This window comes from Dysidea avara, chromosome 1, assembly GCF_963678975.1.
Source record: "Dysidea avara chromosome 1, odDysAvar1.4, whole genome shotgun sequence".
NCBI lineage: Eukaryota > Metazoa > Porifera > Demospongiae > Dictyoceratida > Dysideidae > Dysidea > Dysidea avara.
In genome coordinates, this window is record NC_089272.1 from 59749281 (window position 1) to 59769412 (window position 20132).

Sequence of the window (20132 nt, forward strand, 5' to 3'; positions counted from 1 at the left end):
TTTTAGGCTTAGAGATAATGTGTGAGGGACTTACGGCTGTTTTAACCCCCCCTTTGTCCTTTCATGCAGAGTGGCCAAGTACATCGCTGCGTACGAGGCAGTGTAGACATTTGACTAAATCTTTGCAACACGTCTCAAACGTAGCGGAAAACGTGATCCCGTAGGTGGTCACTTCCTGTCTTTTACTCATGTAGACCGGAACAAAGGTTGTGATTCAGCCAAGTCGCTTGTTAATAGATTTTATACTCATGTATTAGTGTTTCCCCATGACATGTCATAGGAATTTTAAATTTCACGTGATAGGTGTACACGTGAATGCATTGCGCTTAAGTGCTGCAAACATTTCGAAATCCTCAGTAGTAGCTAGCTAACAGTGGCTAGCAAACCATGCGAGGCACACGCAAGTGTATAAGCCACGTGAGTACCAGCTGAAAGGTACATGCATGTCACACGTGCGTGTGGTATACTTTTGGCTGGTTTGTACCATACTGTGGTATGCCCGAAAGGCACGTGTGTGGCTAAAGCAACGTCAAACAGTGAAAAGATCAAGCCCATAGACTTAGCTAGCCATTATCGTCTGAAGACATCAGTCAGTCAGTTACTCAGTCAGTCAGATGATCTTCAAAAATTCAGTTGAAAAGTTTATTTAAAATTCCATAGTAACTTGTTGAAAGTATTTCAGGTTGATCTGAAGGCTTGTTTGGGCTTAGTTTTTCTGCTTGATCATCATAAGAGAAAATTGTGGCTGGTTTTTTGGTGATGCTTTTGTGGGCCATGCCCAAACCGTTGTGGTCCCTACTATACAGTACTATCATACTATATGATAGATATATATTGCAAATCACTAATACACTATTAAATATAAAATCTATTGTTTGAAGGTGACTGTTTAATTAGAGTATCTTATCCATTCTATCACAGATAGTGTATGTTCTATTAGAGTAATTGAACAGTGTTAATGGATGAGCTTCACAATGAAAATTACTTCTTTGAGAACTTTAGTAATTGATTTGAAGTACACATGTTTACATGACAGAAATCTCATTGTCTATCAAAATGATAACTAACAAAAATACTGACTATAAATGGTTCGTGGACAGCCAAGTCATTTAAGTTATACAAAGTTTGCTTATCTTGAAAATTTGCATGACATGTACAATACACAGTATATTCAATTTACTGACACGAACTAATATACTTAGTTTGTACCATTTGATTGTGGGTCAAGGTATTCCAATTGCTGTATATGATGTCACTGTATCCTCCTCCACTGTAGTGACACTGTCAACTGTAGCTTGAACACTAGGTGACACTAGCAAAGGAACAGACACACAAGTGAAACAGCTAAAAAAAGCTGGAAACAAGAACAAAAGTTATATATTTGGACACATCCGACTTCTCTCCAATAGTATGGAGGTGGTCTTAGTAATGAGGTTATGAAATCACCTTAGCTGTCTTGCTGTTTTTGGGACCTATTTACCATGGTCACTATAATGAGGTGGTCTATTTTAATAAGGTCATGAAGTAAACCTTAGCTATGCTTGGGACCTAGTTTACATGGTCACTATAATGAGGTGGTCTTATTAAGGAGGTGAATGCTGTGAGGTTTTAATTTCTGATGTACTAATATTTTTGTAGCTACTGAAATATAGTGTTAGCTATCTATGGCTGTGGTACATACATTAATTTACGAAGGATGAATATGCCACTACAACAATGCCACATTCAAAAATGTGTTGAAAAATGGGAGGGCCTTTTCACAAAAAATCTATTTCACATAAGGTTTCTGAATTTGACATATGTATCATATTACACGAGTCGTTTCAAATTTAGCCTTTGTAACATTTCAGAAACACTTGAAAAGGAGAGTAAGTAATAAAAACAAGCTTGCATACAGCATGCCAATGGACTGATTCAATCAGAGATGTGTGTTTATTTGTATGTGGTGCCTAAATGGCACAGGAGTACCCCAAGTTCCCAACATTGGTTTCATTAATGGATTGAGGACATTTTGGAGATTGTACTGTAGAAAACTTTTGACTCTATTAGCTTTGTTAGAAATCTCTTTAATATGCTGTGACCAAGAGAATTTTGAGTCAATAACCACTCCAAGGCACTTGGTGTGGGTTACTTCACGGATGACTTGGTGGCGTAAAAAGTGCTGAGTGTTTAATAGGATTTGTTTTATTGGTAATTCTTTATAATTCCTAAGATCTATGGGGTGCAATTCAGTGTTGTGTAATTTCATTTGAAAAATCCCAATAACATGTTTTGACATGTCACTCTTGCTGGTTCATTGTGTTCATCATTAATAAACACTTGTCTGAAGGTATACCCAAACAGAAGGTGGTGACTTTGTTCTGTTGACAGCGTTTAGGTTACATGTGAAAAGGCAATATTAATTTTATAATAGACAACAGATAACTACTCTTACCATATATGGTCATATTCACTATTCCCATATCAGAGCCAGCAGCAATGGTAGCAACACACTGATACAAGCCATCGTAATTGATGACATTGTTGACAATCAGATTGCACTCGGACTAACTTGACGTGCCCCCAGGGATGATCTGACACGAGTTAAATGGTGGTTAGGGGAAATCCTGAGGTGGAACATTTCAGAACAAGGGACTACTCTAAACCTGGTAGGTCCCAGAATAACAACAATAATTACTGTAAACAGAATGAAACAAATACAAACAAACAAAAGAAATCTATCATTAAAAATAAGGAGACCTGAATGACAGCCTGTTATTCTCAGTATAAAAATAGCTCTCAATAAAATTAATGTAGAGTTGCTTTTTAGCTTCTATACAATTGACCCTAAATGTACGTCTGATCAAGCCTAGAATCTGATATGCTTTAGTAGTGATAGTTTTATAGTGGTTGTACATCATAACTTGATAAGTTTAGTTGGTCCCAAGGTGTCCATATTAGTATACAGGATAAAGTTTGTTTGAGAAGTTTACTAAATGCCTATCCAAATTGAAGTAATGTCATTGTACAATATCATATCGAACGTTGTTGTTAATGTTGTATGGAAAGGGTACAACTTACATATCATAGATAATTAAGTTGCTGTAACTGTGTCATCTCCTACTTCATTTATTGCCAGACAACTGCAATCTCCAGTATCAGAATCTGCCATATTTCAGATCCACAGACTGCCATTCTCTAGTATCATATACTTGGTCTGATTCAAGGGAGGCCATTATGGCCTCAACTTCTTCAACAGACTTAAGAGTAGACGATTTAGCTGGTGGGGGTTTACTTGGTAGACCATCCTTTACCAGTTTCAACTACTTGCAAACTTCAACAACCATACTGGGTCATTTGGTGAAACTATTTTGCAGACAATCTAAAATGATTGGACGCAACACTTCAGCATCTTGTAGCTTGTTAAAGTATTCATCTCTCATTTAAGTACCACATGTCTTGAGTCTCTGGGTCAATAACCATAAATTCTGTGGGTATAAACATTAGTACACCAAATGAGAACACATTCAAAGATGTGGTATATTTAGGACTCTTGAGTGACCCTCTAGTCAGTGACTTTAGCGGTCAGTGAACTGCTTAATAAAATATTATTGGCTATCAAGTCACAGTGAATGATAGGAGGATTATGTGAGTGTAGATACCTCAAACTGAGCGACGAATCACGAAGAATTGAGATTTTAAGATCCACTTCTAAATCTCCAGCAGTCTCTAAGTATCTGCTTAGACTGGTGAACATTAGCTCCACCATAAGAGCAGGAATCTGGCGGGTTATAAAGACCCAGAAACTGTACTAGATTAGGATGCCTCAGTACTATACACCATTTGCTTCGCATTCTGCAAAAATGTTCTGCGACAGTGATTGTAGTTCCTCAGGGTTGGCGTATTCCAAAAACAAAGAAAGGGTTCGCTTCACCGCACAGATAGTTCCATTCCATGACAGCATAGTGATGACACTTTGTACGTTACTCCATTTCCACTTTTACCAATTTCTTCACCAGTTGGTTCTATTCCAGTTAGTAGCATTCCGGCAAGCATGGAAGAAGCGCCCGCCATATCTACAGGTAAGCGAGCAGTTTGGCGTGAAGGCTAAAGGAAATTAGTTCTAGTCGAGTTCTAGTTAATGACCATCAACGTATTATAGATTGTGGGTTTAGTGTTCAGTTATTTGTGGTTTTCAATGTGTAATAGTTGTGGATGGGTTCTAATTTTACACTGCGAACTGTGTAGTACATTTCATACATTTGAGTAGATCTTGTGAAAGCCGCGATGTTGCGAACTTTGGCTCTCGCTTTGGCTAATATGACTATGAGAGTGACTAGTGCAGGCCACAAAGTTGGTGTCGTGTACAAATCTACGCTTGTAGGTAAGTGTTTATTTGTTGTTGTTGAGTATACTTTCACTTATAGTGTGTGTATTGTAGTACGTGCAGTGTGCGCTCACACCAGTATTAAAAGCTTCTCAAGTCAAGGGGGTGTCACGTAGGTACACGCAGTAGGTAGATCTGCTACCGCGGTCCGAAATTTCGATTTGACCTGTGACTAAGAGCCTTTGACCGGTGACTTAGCAACGATATTTCAACACTTTTCGATTGTGGGTTGGAAGCTTTTACCCTTGACCATTGAATTGGCACGATTTTGGTGGCCTTGACCTTTGACTGCGGTCGCAGATCTACCTACAGTGGGTGCCTGTGTGTCACCCCCTTGCAAGTGTTCTGAGTGACTGGAGAGAAACACAGGTGTGCACTGACCAAATCCTGTAACCTCCAGGAAATTGGGGAATAGCAAAATTCGCTAAGTGAGCTGGTACGATGTAGCACATGTGATGGTGCTACCGATAGAAACCTTAATGTTTTTGTTTGCAGCTGTGCTAGAAAGGTGTGTGAGTGGATTGTGTCTTGTTCTTGTACACAGATGTACAGCAGTGGATACTGTTTCCTTTAAATTTTTTAATGATTCCATCTCTGGCACTTTACTGCTCACATGCTCAGGTCACTTTACCCTGTCACTGTCATTGGGTAGGGAGGGTATTTTCAATGATGGGGAACAGCAATCTATAACAGCTAGCCAGAATGTTATCTCCAGTAGAAACCAATGAACAGTTGGAATTTAATGGATCTACTTTGAAGTGATATTGCCTAATCCAAAGTGCTCTGTTGTATGATAACTACCCTACAGTGTGATAAGTTTATCACCTTGTGGTTGAGCCACTCAAACTGGTTTGTGACATCATAACAACTGCAAATGGTGTTGTTTACCAAAAATAGCCTAATATGGAAATTTTAATGCAAAAACATAACAGTATAGCAGTGAGACCTGACAATAAAATGTGACCAGATCTGCACAAACAGGACATAATCGCAAAAGTGTATGTGTTGTGTGCAGTGTGTGCAGTGTGTGCAGTGTGTGTGTGTGTGTGTGTGTGTGTGTGTGTGTGTGTGTGTGTGTGTGTGTGTGTGTGTGTGTGTGTGTGTGTGTGTGTGTGTGTGTGTGTGTGTGTGTGTGTGTGTGTGTGTGTGTGTGTGTGTGTGTGTGTGTGTGTGTGTGTGTGTGTGTGTGTGTGTGTGTGTGTGTGTGTGTACCTATCTATGTTTGTCTGTACGCGCCTACGTGAGCAAAATTGTTAAAAAATGGTGAAAGCAGCTTTTACATAAGAAGTAAAAGTGAAATGAAGTCTGTATTAAACTTCTACACAGGTGAACTTTGCTCTGAGGTGGTTTCTTTTCGGCGGACTGAAATACAGGTGTGGCGACTTCTCAGGCTTTGTAAACTACCTTCCCTTTGAGGTGTTCAGGCGTTTAACAACTGAAAAACAATGGTGCGGGCCTCACACACTACCAGGAATAGCCTATCACTTCGAGTTGAAAGGGGGCGTATCCCTTACGTATGCAAATGAAAATGAAGAGCAACTTTGAGGCTTTGTCAAGAGAATTTGTGGGGAAAACACGATAGTCAAACTATAAAACAGTTTAGAAGATACTTCTGTGTGTAATATGTTGGTTAAAGTGGTTTGTTTAACAAGCGCTTCCTTAGCAGTGTATAGCAATGTAATTGAACGAATAGGAGAGTTTAGTATAAGCATCTAGGAATGCAATTAGTGTTAATTGCATATTGTGCAACCACTGGATGCTCTGGATGCCCATAAAATTGTATTGAAGCCATTGTGAAAACGATGATAACCGACAATAAAACCTCGGTTGCTTACAAAGTATACGGTATGTTCCAATTTTCAGTACATAGATAGGAGGGTTCCGTACAAAATGGCACTAAAAGGGTTCATTTCCTACACTACTATAGGGGAGATTTAGCGCCACAAGCACTAAATCTTCCCTACAGTAATGTAGGAGATGAATTATGCTCAACACTAAATCTTCCCTACATTAGTGTAGGAACTATATTATGCTCCAGGCACTAAATCTTCCCTACATTAGTGTAGGAGCTATATTGTGCTCCAGGCACTAAATCTTCCCTACATTAGTGTAGGAACTATATTGTGCTCAGGCACTAAATTCTATTGAAGTGATAATAGTGAATTGTTGCTGTTTTAGTTGCAATACTTCAACTGCTTGTACTTTATTTTCCATACAACCTCATAACAGCCTTCTACCTTTGATGCTAAGGCAGTAGTACCCTTTGATTCCTGGTATAACATATTGTAAACATGTGACTATGGGTTATAGTAGTTTACTTAGTTTTAAAAATGAGAGTTTAGTACTTCTTGTAAGTATGCATATTTATTACTATAGCAACTTCTTTGCATATAGGTCTGCTTCTTTCTTGGATACATAATTTAATGTTGCATGGAATCCCATGGTTGATTCTTGCTATGCGTATATACATACAAATATAAATGAGTTGCACTTATGGACCTTATCCATGATGTCACAAGACACATAAAGGCCAACATAGTTGGGACAGCAGGATTACGGTTACATAGAAACCATTTAAATTAACTAATACAAATTAGCATTTCATGAAATACTAATTACATAATAATACTAATTACATAATAATTGTAATTACTGCAAAATATGAAATGGTTACTAAGGAACGCTCAACTTGCAATATAGTTAAACCCACAAATGCATGAAGAGAAGTATAGCTTGGTTAACGTGTTTTCAAAGAAAACTATTCAGCCCTGGTTTTCATACACATACTAGCTGGACACGCCCTCAATTCCAACTCAAAGTGCTACGCTATTCCTAGTAACTCAGGAAGCTGGTAGTGTAGTTTTGTCATTTTTAAACACCCATAGAACCCACAACAAAACGTTCACAAAATTTTAGAAAGCTGCCATGGCTAAACTGCCTTAGAGCAAGAGCAAAACTTACCTGACTATATAGGCGCTTAATACCGTACACTGGGAAACTTTGACGAATCAAAGTGAATTCGTCAAAATTTATTTCGTCAACATAAAATAAGTGCCCAGGTTCTTATTGGTGATTTCAAACAATTCGTCAAAGTTTATTTCGTCAACTTTGCCTAAGAGCAGATTCATCAAAGTTTACCCTCGTCAAAGTTTGCCAGTGTACAGTATAGTTCTTATGCTGCCTCCATTTCTAACACATAGACTGCTTTTGACACAAAACCATTAGCTCACATGGGTGCAGACAGACACACATGTACACGCATGTACGTTTCTTTCTGGAAGCAATTATAGTAAACCAGGCGTGCGCCCTTGACAGCCTGCAGTGCCAGGTGCACGCCTGCAAATTGCACGGGAACAGTAGGGAAGGACAATCACACCTTGGGCCAAGATGGCAAGCTCTAACCAACAGATATGGTAATTATAACAAAAATCATAATCATTCGAAAGGCACCTAGACATTTTTATTGCAATATGTATCTGCTGGTATAGGCTGTAGCTATAATTGTTTAAATAATTTCTTCCATACATGCATGCATAAAGTTATAGACTTTAGCAAAAAAAAAAAATCAAACAAGTTATGAATATAAAGCAGTTGTATCCCAGTAACATATTTTAATTACCACCCAAGTCTGAGACTATGGGTGATAACCTACGATAATACCCTCAAATAAATTCAATTGAGTTATTGTACTAAAACCTTTAGGCAAAATAATCAATATAATCAATATTTTTGATTTAGTCTAGATGTGCCAGTTAGGAAAGAGAGATTTTAATTTCCAATGGTGATGGTATTCGAGACTTCTTGCTTTGTGCTGGAAACGGGGAAAAAACATTTAGTCTCAAAACATTGCATCAGGTGTTTTCGCATTTCTTTTTGATAATAACAAAGAGTGGCGGGGTCGTCTCCAAACATTAGTGATACGCAAAATGCAATTGCAAAGCAGCCACAGTCTTTGTTTCCCCTTTTGAAGTTGAAGTTGAACTTGTGGAATTTTTACAATCCGGTTCCCATATAATGAATGCAGTTGTTCGGCAAGAGTTGAGTTGATGCTTTTAGGTTGAAGAGAATCGTACAAATAAACTACGTTATCTCTGATGTGCGATAATGCCCAATGCTCACAAAAGTGGTGAAAAAAGAAAGACTTCTCTTCTGCTTCTTTTATCAATTCTGGTCGTGCATTGTTTAATATTCGTAAGCAACATGAAGCTGCACGCTAGCAACTGACCAAGGCAGGAGACTGAGTAGCAATGCACTACCTGCTTTTATATGCAACGCTGGGCATACTTGTAAGACTAGCTTTAAAACCAGTACAACTGGATAGTGGACTGGTATTACCAATTGTAAAATACCAACACCTTTCAAGGAGTAAACAGGACACAGAGAAATATTTTTAGCTAATACCAACACCTTTCTGTGCCAGACATGTCAACTAGCATTCAAGGAGTAAACAGGACACAGAGAAATATTTTTACTCTAAACAAGGTGGAGTGTTAATAATGAAGTATTATTTTATGAAGTATTATTTTATGCCTACAATAATGTAGGGAATAATTAGTGCTTCTTTGAACAATATTTTGCCTACTACATTGTAGGGAACATTTATTGCACCTTAGCACTAAATCTTTCCTACATATATGGGCAAGAAATAATATTTGAGTATAGTGCTTCATCCCACATGTATTATAGGGAAGATTTAGTGCTTAGTGGCACTAAATCTTGCCCATATATATAGGAACAAAAGTGCATTTAGTGCCATTTTATCTGGATCCAGATAGGAGCTACATTGATTTCCCTTTCGCTTCGTGTTTGCCTGTCGTTAATAGGATAAAGAGTTAGCGAGTTATGGAGCCGTAAAGTTAAAGATTTTACAATACAATGCTTTCCAAGGTTGATACTTCTGAGTTTCTACTGGAAAACCACTCAGAACTGATTGGCAAAGCTTGATAATAGATAATTTCATTGATTCCATGGATTATGAACTCTACAATCGGCCAACAAGCAAACATGAAGTTTAGCGAACATGAAGTTTAGCGAACATGAAGTTTAGCATGCTTGTAAGCACTATCCAGGTGATCATAATGCTTGTTCTTGTGTTGTTCTTCAATCAAAACATAGAAACAAGCATCTGCTCGCTTTCCTTGATATCAGAACACTTTTTCGCCAGGTGTTTTCAACTTCAGAAGCTTGTAACTAGCTAACCACATACCCTCTGACGAGCAGACAACCACCAAAACGTGTATAAAGCAATGTAGTTTCAGGTGCTGTTTACAAGACTATCGTATCTCCTTTTGTTGATAACTAAGGTTTTAGTGTCCGTGGTCATCAGTTTCCCAATGATTTCTGTACATTTTTATGGCTAACCACAGCATCTAGTGGTTGCGCAACAGCAATTAACAGACCAATTAAAATATTTCCGCTTATGCTAAACTCCTCTATTATGAAAATTTCATGAATTATGAAATACGAGAATTAGCTAATAATATTAATGTACAACCCAAAGCTACTAATAAAATAGTAATACATACGTAGTTGGTAACATATGCTATCTATGGTTAATTCCAGATGAATTATCTAGCTGCATGGCACCTGGTTTTTAGAGGTAGCACAACACCAACTGTTTGCAGATCCGGTCACAAATGGGTAATTTACACCACTGTGCTATTGTAGTGGATTAAACAAATGCCAAGAAACAGTCTGTGTCTGTTTTCAGTCACTCTGGCAATCAGTCCCAGCAGTGCTTGTATATCAACTCCTTTCAGTGACCTCTGGCACCATTGTTCTATTAAATCAGGAGTAATCCTTGTCACTAAACTGTCACACACTCCCTCCCACTGGTCTCAGACTCACGTAATAACCCTCATAACTATAATCTACTGGTCATTGGTGTTTGTCTGTATGTGATGTAGGTGGTGGCATAAGTTAACTAGTAAGGTAGCAGATGTTTATAATCTTTTGAGTGTTTACTTGCCCCAATCATATATTCATTGAATATTTGAAAGTGAGATCACTAGCTGGTGTTGTTATTGTTCTGGATATACCACATCAGATTGCTCAGTGGTCCTTGTGTAATAAACAGGATAGTGAAGATATATTTTTGTTGTTGTATGCTTCAACTTTGCAGTGATTATTTTTGATCATTAAGCAGATTCAATAGTTTGATTGAGCACAAAAAGAATTCCCTGATTCCTTTTTTATTTTGATGCTTTTTACATGTACTTGCCAACACACATCTTATCATCGTAGATTCATCAAAAGGTGCTCTATCAAACGTTCCTTCTATCCACTAGTGGTATGTACCGTACAAGCAGAAATTTTGGCAAGCTGAATATTTGGCGATTCCTCAATAAATTGCATTTGGCGAAATGTATTATGTGTAAATGTACGTGTCAGCAAGCCTTTCAGAGACATGGAATTCCAGCTGGAGTTAATGTGGTGAAAAAGTGTGTATGTGGCTACCGGCTGTGGTTACTAGTGGTATAAAATCAGGTGAAAGAAAAATGAAGATCGGAGTCAATAATTTGAGGGCCACTCATCTTTCCAGGAAGAGGGAGCACGCAGCAGAGATCCTACGTGGAATATTATGCCCAATCACATTGCTTCGAAATTCCTTTTTGTTTCTCAGTGATGGCTACTGCATATGGATCAAATAAATTTTCATCCTCCATTTCACAAGTTGGATTGCAATCACTTCTATTTAAGAGTTGCAACATGTACAAAATTAAATGGCTAGTGAAGACTGGCCCTCCTATAGAGGCCGAACAGACGGAGCCATTGAAAACAAATCTAGACTTGCCACACAAACCATCAGCCAAGAAGAAATGACAATAGCAAAAGTGGACACAGCTTCGATTTTCAGCAGGTCTCGACAAGCGTGCAATTCTATAGCTTACCTATTATAATAATTATTATTACAGAATGGTAAAATTTTAATATGACGATTTTGTAACCATTTGCCAAATCGCCAAGTTTAATTCCATGCCAAAATTTCTGCTTTATGGTAGTATGTTCACATTGAGCTGAATCCTGAAAAACAGCTAAAAATTAAAAGTGAATTTTTTTCTCAACAGAGTTAACATTTCAGCCAACCAGATGATTATTGGTAACAGCAAAGGTGTCAACAACAGACACATACGGTTTGAATTTTGGGACAGGGCTGTAGTGGACATTGTATTTATATGGCTTTCCCTTAGGAAATGTATTGTGAAAATTTTGATTGGCCATAAATATTATGTCAAACATTTGAACAACCAAGATTTTGAAATATTTTTAGTGGGTCAAGCAGTACTACAAATGAGCCAAATTTCAAGATCGTGTGTAATTGCATCCATGAGGATTCAGCTCAACGTGAACATACTATCAAACGGTACGGTCGTACCGTTTAAGTAGAGATTGCGGTGAAACTTTCGTGCGCCGCCCAAAAGTCCGCCTTCAAATTCCGCCTTCAAATTCACCCTAGAGACATTTTACGTGACAAAAATAACCTTTACGAAATAGTACTAGTTCATATAATGCATACTACAACATTAACTGTAACAAAACACTTACAGGTGGCCAGATATAGAATTTTAAAAAATCACCAAAATTTGAATTTTAGTCTGACTCACTCTGCCTCACTGACCACAGTCACAAGGCTAGAGGCCAAATGAAGCAACGCATGGCCACCATTTTATGCCACAATAACAAACTCACCAGTGGGATGTGCCTTTTGGGGCTCCGACAAAGTAGGCCCTCTGCATCTTGTCTTTTCTTTTATCTTCAATCAGACTGCTTGTCTTCTTCATCCAATGAAACCATATCAAGGCATTAATTTTCTGCATTAACACTTTCTTTCAGCAGCACATTTAGATGCTACAGAATTATTTCAGAGCTGGATTTCAGAAGCACTTCAGTCCCGGTGCTACTATAAGAGTTGCACTTGCTAGACATCTGCAACTTTACGATTGGGATCCGGTTCGCGATAGATTTGTGACCACGCTCCCAAATAAAGATAATAGCGAAAGAGTAGCCGACCTCTTAACAGTCTAGTTGTTTACTTAACAATCAACAAGATCACTTCGCTCCTTATTGGTCTAGCTAGCTGCACTGACTGCAGATATACTCTAATACTACAATCACTCTAATACACACAGTCATGTATGATGGAACAGTTACAAGTTATATTGTCCTGGTAGACATATAGTTATTTTTATAAGAAAAAGAAGCAAGCACAATATAAAATTAGTATAATATAGTTCTAAATGAGATGGGTGTCCCTCAGCAACAGCAAAGTTGACGGCTGGAGGCATACAAAGATGCTTGCATCTAGAATGGGTGATCCCCTGATTCTCATTATTGAAGAGTGCAGCAAGGAGAACCCCAAACTACAGCCCATAACCGCAGAATATGAGGAACTGCACTTCTCACTGAGCAAGATGTTTATAAGTAAAAATGTTATCTGCCTTTCCCATACCTATAGATGTAGAGTACAAGTGGACTAATACAAGTTACATTGTATCTAGCTGTGCCATAACAAAAAAACTAAAGAAACTAGTGTTTTAAAAATTGTTAATTAAAAATGAAGTAGGGATCTATGCAATGAAACAAGAGATGAATGTTGGTGTTATAGCATAGCTCAGTGGGAAAGTCCCTACTTTGGCACATTAGCTATTATTATTTTGTTCAGTGGTAAAGTAGGGATTTTCCACTGAGCTATGCTGTAACACCATCATTCATCTCTTGTTTCACTACTTTTTATTGCACTGGATCCCTACTTCATTTTTAATTAACAATTTTTAAAATACTATTATGTTAGTCATGGTATGTATATAGGGTTGAAAATGTAGTGATTATTATGTAGTAAAGTGTGATGGTATTATTTGGTGTCATACAAATGTGTGTGAATGGATCCATTCTCCATCTGATTGAGACAATAATTGCAGTAGTAGTTAGATAGTTAAATTGCTGTTGCTTGGTCAGTTTATTTGTTATTATTATTCTGTAGTGACATACTTCACATCAAGCAATAAAACTGAGGGCCTTTTTGGTTTGATGTGCAAGCAGAAATGCAATGATGTGAGGAGGAGAGATTATAAGAACAGGAGAAATTGTAAGAAGAGAAAAAGAAAGAAAAATATTGGTAAGATACAGTGATCAGACCTCCGAACTCCTTGTGCCAGTTTGGTGATAAAGGTGTTCAGATAATTGAAGCCCATTCATTTTTTAAATAATTGAGATTCGGATAAACAAGTTTATATTGTGCTTTTTATTTACAGCACACTTCGGCCAGAATCTTGTGGCTAGATTAGGAACTCTATGAATGTCCTTTAACTTTCCATTGTTACATGTATTTCACTTGTTTTTACATTTAGTTGTGGACCTTAAAGGATCCAGTAATACTCTGATCTCTTGTGACTCTCAGGGTTCTTATTGTAGATGTCTGATCAGATGTCACATTCATCGTAGATCAAAGGAAGATGATACAGCGTGAATATGTCATTCCACAATATACTCTTCTGGGACTATCATGATCTGTGACAAAAATGATCTTGATCTCTCACGGCTCTCAGGGTTCTTGTCATAGATGTCCTTATGGGATGTAACATTCATCATGTAGATCACAGTATGATCCGGTGTTGATAAGCCATCCCACAATACACTCTGCTGGGACTATCAGTGAGTAAATATTTGAATTAGGCTACTTGACCTATCATGGTTCATATTGTAGATGTCCTGATGAGATAAAATCTCATAGAACATGTCAGAGGATAGACCAAAGTCACTGAACTAATAAGGTATTCATCCCACAACTGTTAGAATGTATCAATCACTTCCATTAGACTAGTGTAACATTTTTGTTGTATGTAACATTTGAAAAACATGCAATAATACACTTGTAATTATCATGTACTTTTATCACTTTAATATTACAGTACTTCTGTATAATTATCATATTGTTGTTGCTACACATAATGCCACACTAGAAAGCTGTTCAACACAGTTACCCACTTGTACATATATACCTTGCTCCACTCCTGGGTTTAGTTAACACATAGACAGTAGACACCTGGTTCTGCTTGTGTAAACTGTAATTCAACATTGACATCTCAAAGAATTGTAAATCACTAAAAGCCAAAGTATGCCGAGAGTTCAAAATAAATTATAGTATTTTTTATGATACATCATACAGTATGATAGGTACTGTATAGTTGGGACCACAATGGAGTAGGCGTGGCCCATGAAATAGCATCACCCAAAAACCAGCCTCAACTTTCCCTCACAACAATGAGGCAGTATTGGTTAGGTTAAACTAAGTCCAAACAAGCCTTCAGATTGACCCGAAACACTTTCTACAAGTTGCTAAGGAATTTAAAAAAAAAATATTTAAAAGAATTTTCTACTGACTGACTGAGTAACTGAGTAATGCTTTCAGACAAGCGTAACTCGATAACGGCTAAGGTTACAGGTTTGAAATTTTCACTATTCGACATCACTTAAGCCCGAGAGGTGCCTTTTGGTACACCACAGTACGTACAATGCATTCTTCATGGACTTACCAGTGTCCTCCTTTGTGTCCCATTCATCTTTGCTGACAGTGAAAAGTGTCGATTTGGAGGTAGCACATGATGGCTTCCCTTTGTATCAGAAATCGTTCGTATTTTTCATAGTGACTATTTTGATTGCAGAGGTGCTTTTTCAACCAGCTTTTGATTCAGTGCTGTGTAACGGGTTAAACATATCCGAAAAAATGAAGTGTAATGGATACTTCACTTTTCAGACAATAATTGATATAACTGGGGCACGCGGCACTATTTCTATTGGTATGTGTGGATTGTAGAGGTGCTTTTTGAATAGTTCTGATTTGAAATGCTGCTTAATGGTGACAATGAAATGCAATGGATACTTCACCTAGGGATGGGTGGTGTTGCTTTTTTGAAGAACGGTACGGTATTAGGAAAAATACCTCGGTATCACTAAATACCTTTATATTGTATGCTTTTTAAAAATCTGGGAAACCTATGATTTACACTTATACCCACATTGTGCTAGTAGTGAAAGTCATCTTTTAAAGGAACAAATGAAATGACAATTGTACCACAAAGTAAGGTTTGAATATCTCAAAAGGTAAATTATTGTGTTTGTCTTGTCCACAGCATAAACACATGGTTGTGTGGGGCTTGACTTCATGTGTAGCCACCACTAAACCACCAAAAATTTAATTAATACATTAAATTCGGTATTTTTAGAAAGCCACAACGGTATCTGAAAAATACCTTTTTAACTACTACCTCCCAACCCTAACTTCACCTTTCAGACTATAGTTGATGTAGCGCCATTTCAGATGCGGTATGCGTGGGTTCACCAGTCACAATAATTATTTATAATAAAAAAAAGTTAACAAACAAGCACACAAAAAAATTGGAATTTGATCAACTAGAATAGGGACCATAGCAAATTGATAAGAAGTACTGAAACAAGTTGGAGTAGTCCATGATATTAAATCACAGTAAAACAATAAGAAGTGTTATATCCCTACTGTGCTCATGGTCCCTACTCCAGTTGAAAATTCCAATTCTTTTTTGTGTACTTGTCACACTTAGTGGTACGTTGATAGTGTCATGATGCACGAGACCAACCTCCTCTGCCTGTGTCCTGACAGAAAAGAATGTAATTTAAACCAAGACATGTTTAGTAGTAGTCCATTCCAGTAGTGCAGTCCAGTGTTTGTACCTTCTCATCACATTCACAATTCAAGACTTGTCGTGTAATAACCAAACCAGTTTGGTGAGCACTGACCCATACCAATGGACTTGCATATAATAGTTGACATGAAAGTTCATTAATTGGAATAAACAAAACACACTTTGGTACAGTGAGAATTAAAGCACCTTAAACATACATACAGTGGAAACTCTATTTAATGGACACTTTGGGGCCTTCTGATTTTGATGAAATCAATTTTTACTGTTACAAGGATTTCAGAGGTTATTGGTAAAGGCCTATAGGGACCTCAGAAATGGTCTTTTATAGGAGGTTAAATGTACAGCATACTTTACTGGGATACATGGTCCTTTATAAGAGAGGTTCCACTGTACAGTATTTAGAGTATGTCCAATTGTTACAATCTTGAGTTCATGACACTCGATCCAGTAGTGACTAGTCTAATAGTAAATTAAAAATAACAAAAATATCATAAAGTGTGTTAACTGTTACCTGTAGGTAGTTCTAGTTCTAGTGGGTTCTTGTATTAGGTGAATATCTCAAACAATATCAGTGCCTTCTAGGCCCTGTGAACACAGACGAAGCAGGCATTTCTCTTACACATGGAGGAACAACAACACAACATACTAACACATACACACCCTACACTTAGTTGGGTCATACCTCTAGTCTCATGAAGCCAATAGCATCTAGACATGGTGCTGAATCCTTGGAGACATACGGAAAACTTCTCATAGATAGCAGTGTGTTGTATGTGAACAGCTCCAACCTGTGGCAGTACCAGTGTAACACATACATACAAACACAAAAGTCAGACAACTCCTAAATGTCATGGAGACAGTATTCTCTCAAAAGCAGATCCCTTATGAAAATTTAGTCCTGGTACAGACATAGAATTAGTTGTTTTTGCATGTTAGCAGGCCTGTAACCTGCTCTATTGTGTACAACAGCCCTGTGTTACGTTTTATACAGGCCTGGATTATAAACTGGTAACAAGCCTGTGAAATGTTCAAGTCTTGTGGCAGGCCTGTAAAGATTCATTCAGTGTGAGGTGTGGATGTGCCTGTACTAACTGATACAGGCCTGCAAATGCTGCATTTTGAATCCCACGATGAAATGTTTACTTGCTAGTAAGAATATAAATACAAAATGAAACCTTTAATAGATGGAGTGGCAAGTTAGTCAGTATGGTGTGTGTATAGTTCGAGACAGTTGAAGCAGCAAACTACAAACTAGTAACATCTTTTGAACAGACAGTTTATCTTTAGATGTACGGTAGTTTCCCTGGTAATGGAAAATAGAAAGTGTCCTTAGATAAAAAATTCCAATTACAGTGAAACGTTTCCATTACGGACATTTTGGGACCCAGAATTTTTGGCTACTTTTTGCTTTAAAATAGCAGTTTTCCACTTTCAGAGGCAAAAAATGTATTAACTAGACCTGTCCTTATTATGGAGATTTTTCCTATTATGTCCTTAATTCAGGAAATTGCACTGTATTTAGTAATTGTTAGGCCTGAGTCGAATATATGCTCTAAATTTTGCTCAAAATGCTTTCAGGAATTTTCCTAAACTTTTCAACCTATTATGCTCATGAGCGTTCCCATTGGGCTTGTATTATGCTCCTAGGTTAGCAACATTTCTTAGAACATTTTAATCAGTGAATGATTAGAGTATTTTACTACAAAGTGACTGTTCTATTAGAGTATCGATATAATGAACTCGTACAATGTATTTTAGTGCTCTATTGCAGTTTGCAGCTTCCACTGACTGCTCTATTAGGGAGTATTGATGGAATTAAGCTGCATAGCTTGAAATATCCACCTAATATTTTAGCATTATGCTGGCATAGCACTCCAGCCTATTATACTTTTTTATTGTACTAACATACTTGATGCAGGCCTAGTAATTAAGTACTATGATGGGTGTTCTCTCATACACCTTTGTAATTCTAAGATTCCTCTCTATTTCCATGGCTCAATTCTGTCAACATAATCTACAAACACACAAAAACACAATTTTAACTTGAAGACCACACAACCAGATGAATAGTAACTTACAGTGGTCTTTATCTTAATCATCTCATTGACTGTCTTCTCCACTGTGTTCTTCTGGATAAAGGCTGTGCCAACTATGCAGTCAGTTGCAATAACATAACAGCATAACTGTTTTGTGGTATGTGTGTGCGCGTGTGTGTAATAATTCATCAGCTCTTCATAAGTTATAAAATATTTTGAGGGTTCATGATCAGCATTATTGCTGCTAGAATGTTCTTCTGAGGCACGGCTAGAAGGGTAGTACCTCAATAATTATCATTTTAAAGGTGAAGGTTTAAGCACTAAGGTCCCACATGTGGATCGCATGCGCATGCATGCACACACATACACACTCAATGTACATGCACACGTACACATGCACATACGGCATACACCACTGCCCCCACACGCGCACGCACCCCCCTCTCCCTCCCTCCCCCCCACACACACACACATGCAATAAGAACAGTCCATGATTGCCATATACACTGAGCCACTAGCACACTACTGAGATGGTATGTACTGTACATGTTAGCTCCTGAAGTGGATTTTTCTCCAGAGAAATAGCATTTTAGCCAACCAGATGAAAAAGGTATCAGGAGCAAACATGTGTGGTTTGGCTATAACAAAGTTTGAGAAAAGATTGTAACAGATTATCGTAAGTGTACTTTGAAGAAATGAAACTTTTTATTAGTCATAAATAATGTGTCAGAAGGAAAACAAAATAATTCTATATAGTCAAGCAGTATACAGCCAAACCTCTCTAATCTGATGCTCATTAAGGAAGTTGTTGGATTATCAAAAGTCACCTCTGTAATCCAACATTGTACAATATCTAGAATTACGTGAAGCCATACAATGCCCATTTGTCACAATTAAAATTAGCCCACGCGCTTAATTAGCTATTTTAGGGTGGTGGAGAACTCCGCTTGTGAACCATATAGTCTACGTATAAAGGGTTCTTATGATAGCCTGTAATGTTGTAGCTTAGCATGCCAAGTTTCGTGAAATCAAACGCTTTAATTTCGTGGTTATTAAACTCTGAACTCACAAGCCGATTTTAAAAATAACTCACCCCAGAAACAACCTAACGCTAATCCACCTTGGCTCTTATGGTTTCTCACCTTGTAGAACAACTCTATGGAATCCTTTTTAACGATAACAACGTGGAAACTGGTTAAAACGCAAACCCGCATTTTTCAACATGTGATATCACGCCTGTCAACAGCAAATCATGAAAAATCGTTCCATAGCTCTGTCAAATTTCCATAACTCTGAAAAATCGTTCCATAGCTCTGTCAAATCGTTCCATAACCGCTACACCAGTGCCTCTGCCAAATTTTGAGGGTCTATGGTACATAAATATGGAGTTATTTCATGAATTGTGAGGCAGTGTAACTGGCTGACAGCTGGCGTTGTTCACTGTGAAGTTACTAGAGCAGACCTCTCAACTCTCACGATTTGGTCGTGAGACACACGATTTCAGCCTTCATATTATGACCGCTTGCTGATCTCACGATTTTCAATAAAATTTTCTAAGGCACGCTAAATCTCCTTAATTTAAGCCCCAAAACGTCTTGTAGAAGGTATCACGTGATCAGTTAATTAGAATAGTGGGGCGCCTCTGTATTTTGTTCTGGAAATTTTGGCGGTTTCCCGTATTATTGAATGTGTCACGAGTCAATTCGCTGTCAAACTCAATGAACTGAGCCATATTAGAAGGTGAGCTCATTTGAGAAAAGACTCAGCACACATGAAAGGCGAAGAATTTATAGGTGAAATCCTACCAGTTGTGTTATTACAAATGTTTATTACTTAATTTCGGTTGTTTACGTGAGGTGTACTTGTGCGGAAAATCTGTGCTGAACACTGAATCCACAGCTGGATACTGATTACTCAAGAAATGGGAGGTGATTTCAGGCAATGAATCACTGGTGAACCAGTACATCAGCTGAGTTGAAAGACTGATATCACGTAATTCAATGATGGAGCAAAATTAGTAGGTTGTTGTCATATAGTAGGCTACACTATAGC

At 37.8% G+C, this 20132-nt stretch overlaps 2 protein-coding genes across 6 annotated transcripts in view; one reads left to right on the top strand and one right to left on the bottom strand.

The window, feature by feature from the left end:
- The window catches only part of LOC136238517 (uncharacterized), an 81563-nt gene extending 67270 nt beyond the window's left edge, over window positions 1–14293 (top strand). For 2 of the 5 annotated variants that reach the window (XR_010693020.1, XM_066029074.1), the window contains exons 2-4: window positions 13347–13481; window positions 13714–14017; window positions 14070–14293. Coding sequence is in view for 3 of the 5 variants with exons in the window: in XM_066029074.1 (XP_065885146.1) it covers window positions 13347–13481; window positions 13714–13832 (254 nt within the window). In the remaining 2 variants the exon portion in view is untranslated. Of the gene's footprint in view, window positions 1–2311; window positions 2649–3904; window positions 4364–5346; window positions 5363–13346; window positions 13482–13713; window positions 14018–14069 lie in introns of those variants that run through there. The other 3 variants (XM_066029066.1, XM_066029058.1, XR_010693028.1) reach the window with 3 other exon arrangements.
- A 1872-nt stretch (window positions 14294–16165) lies between these two features.
- Window positions 16166–20132, bottom strand: part of LOC136238349 (uncharacterized) — a 30771-nt gene continuing 26804 nt past the window's right edge. The window contains exons 9-11 of the mRNA XM_066028990.1: window positions 16727–18193; window positions 16556–16629; window positions 16166–16503 (exon numbers count right to left, since the gene is read on the bottom strand). The gene's annotated coding sequence lies outside the window, so the exon portion shown is untranslated. The remainder of the gene's footprint in view (window positions 16504–16555; window positions 16630–16726; window positions 18194–20132) is intronic.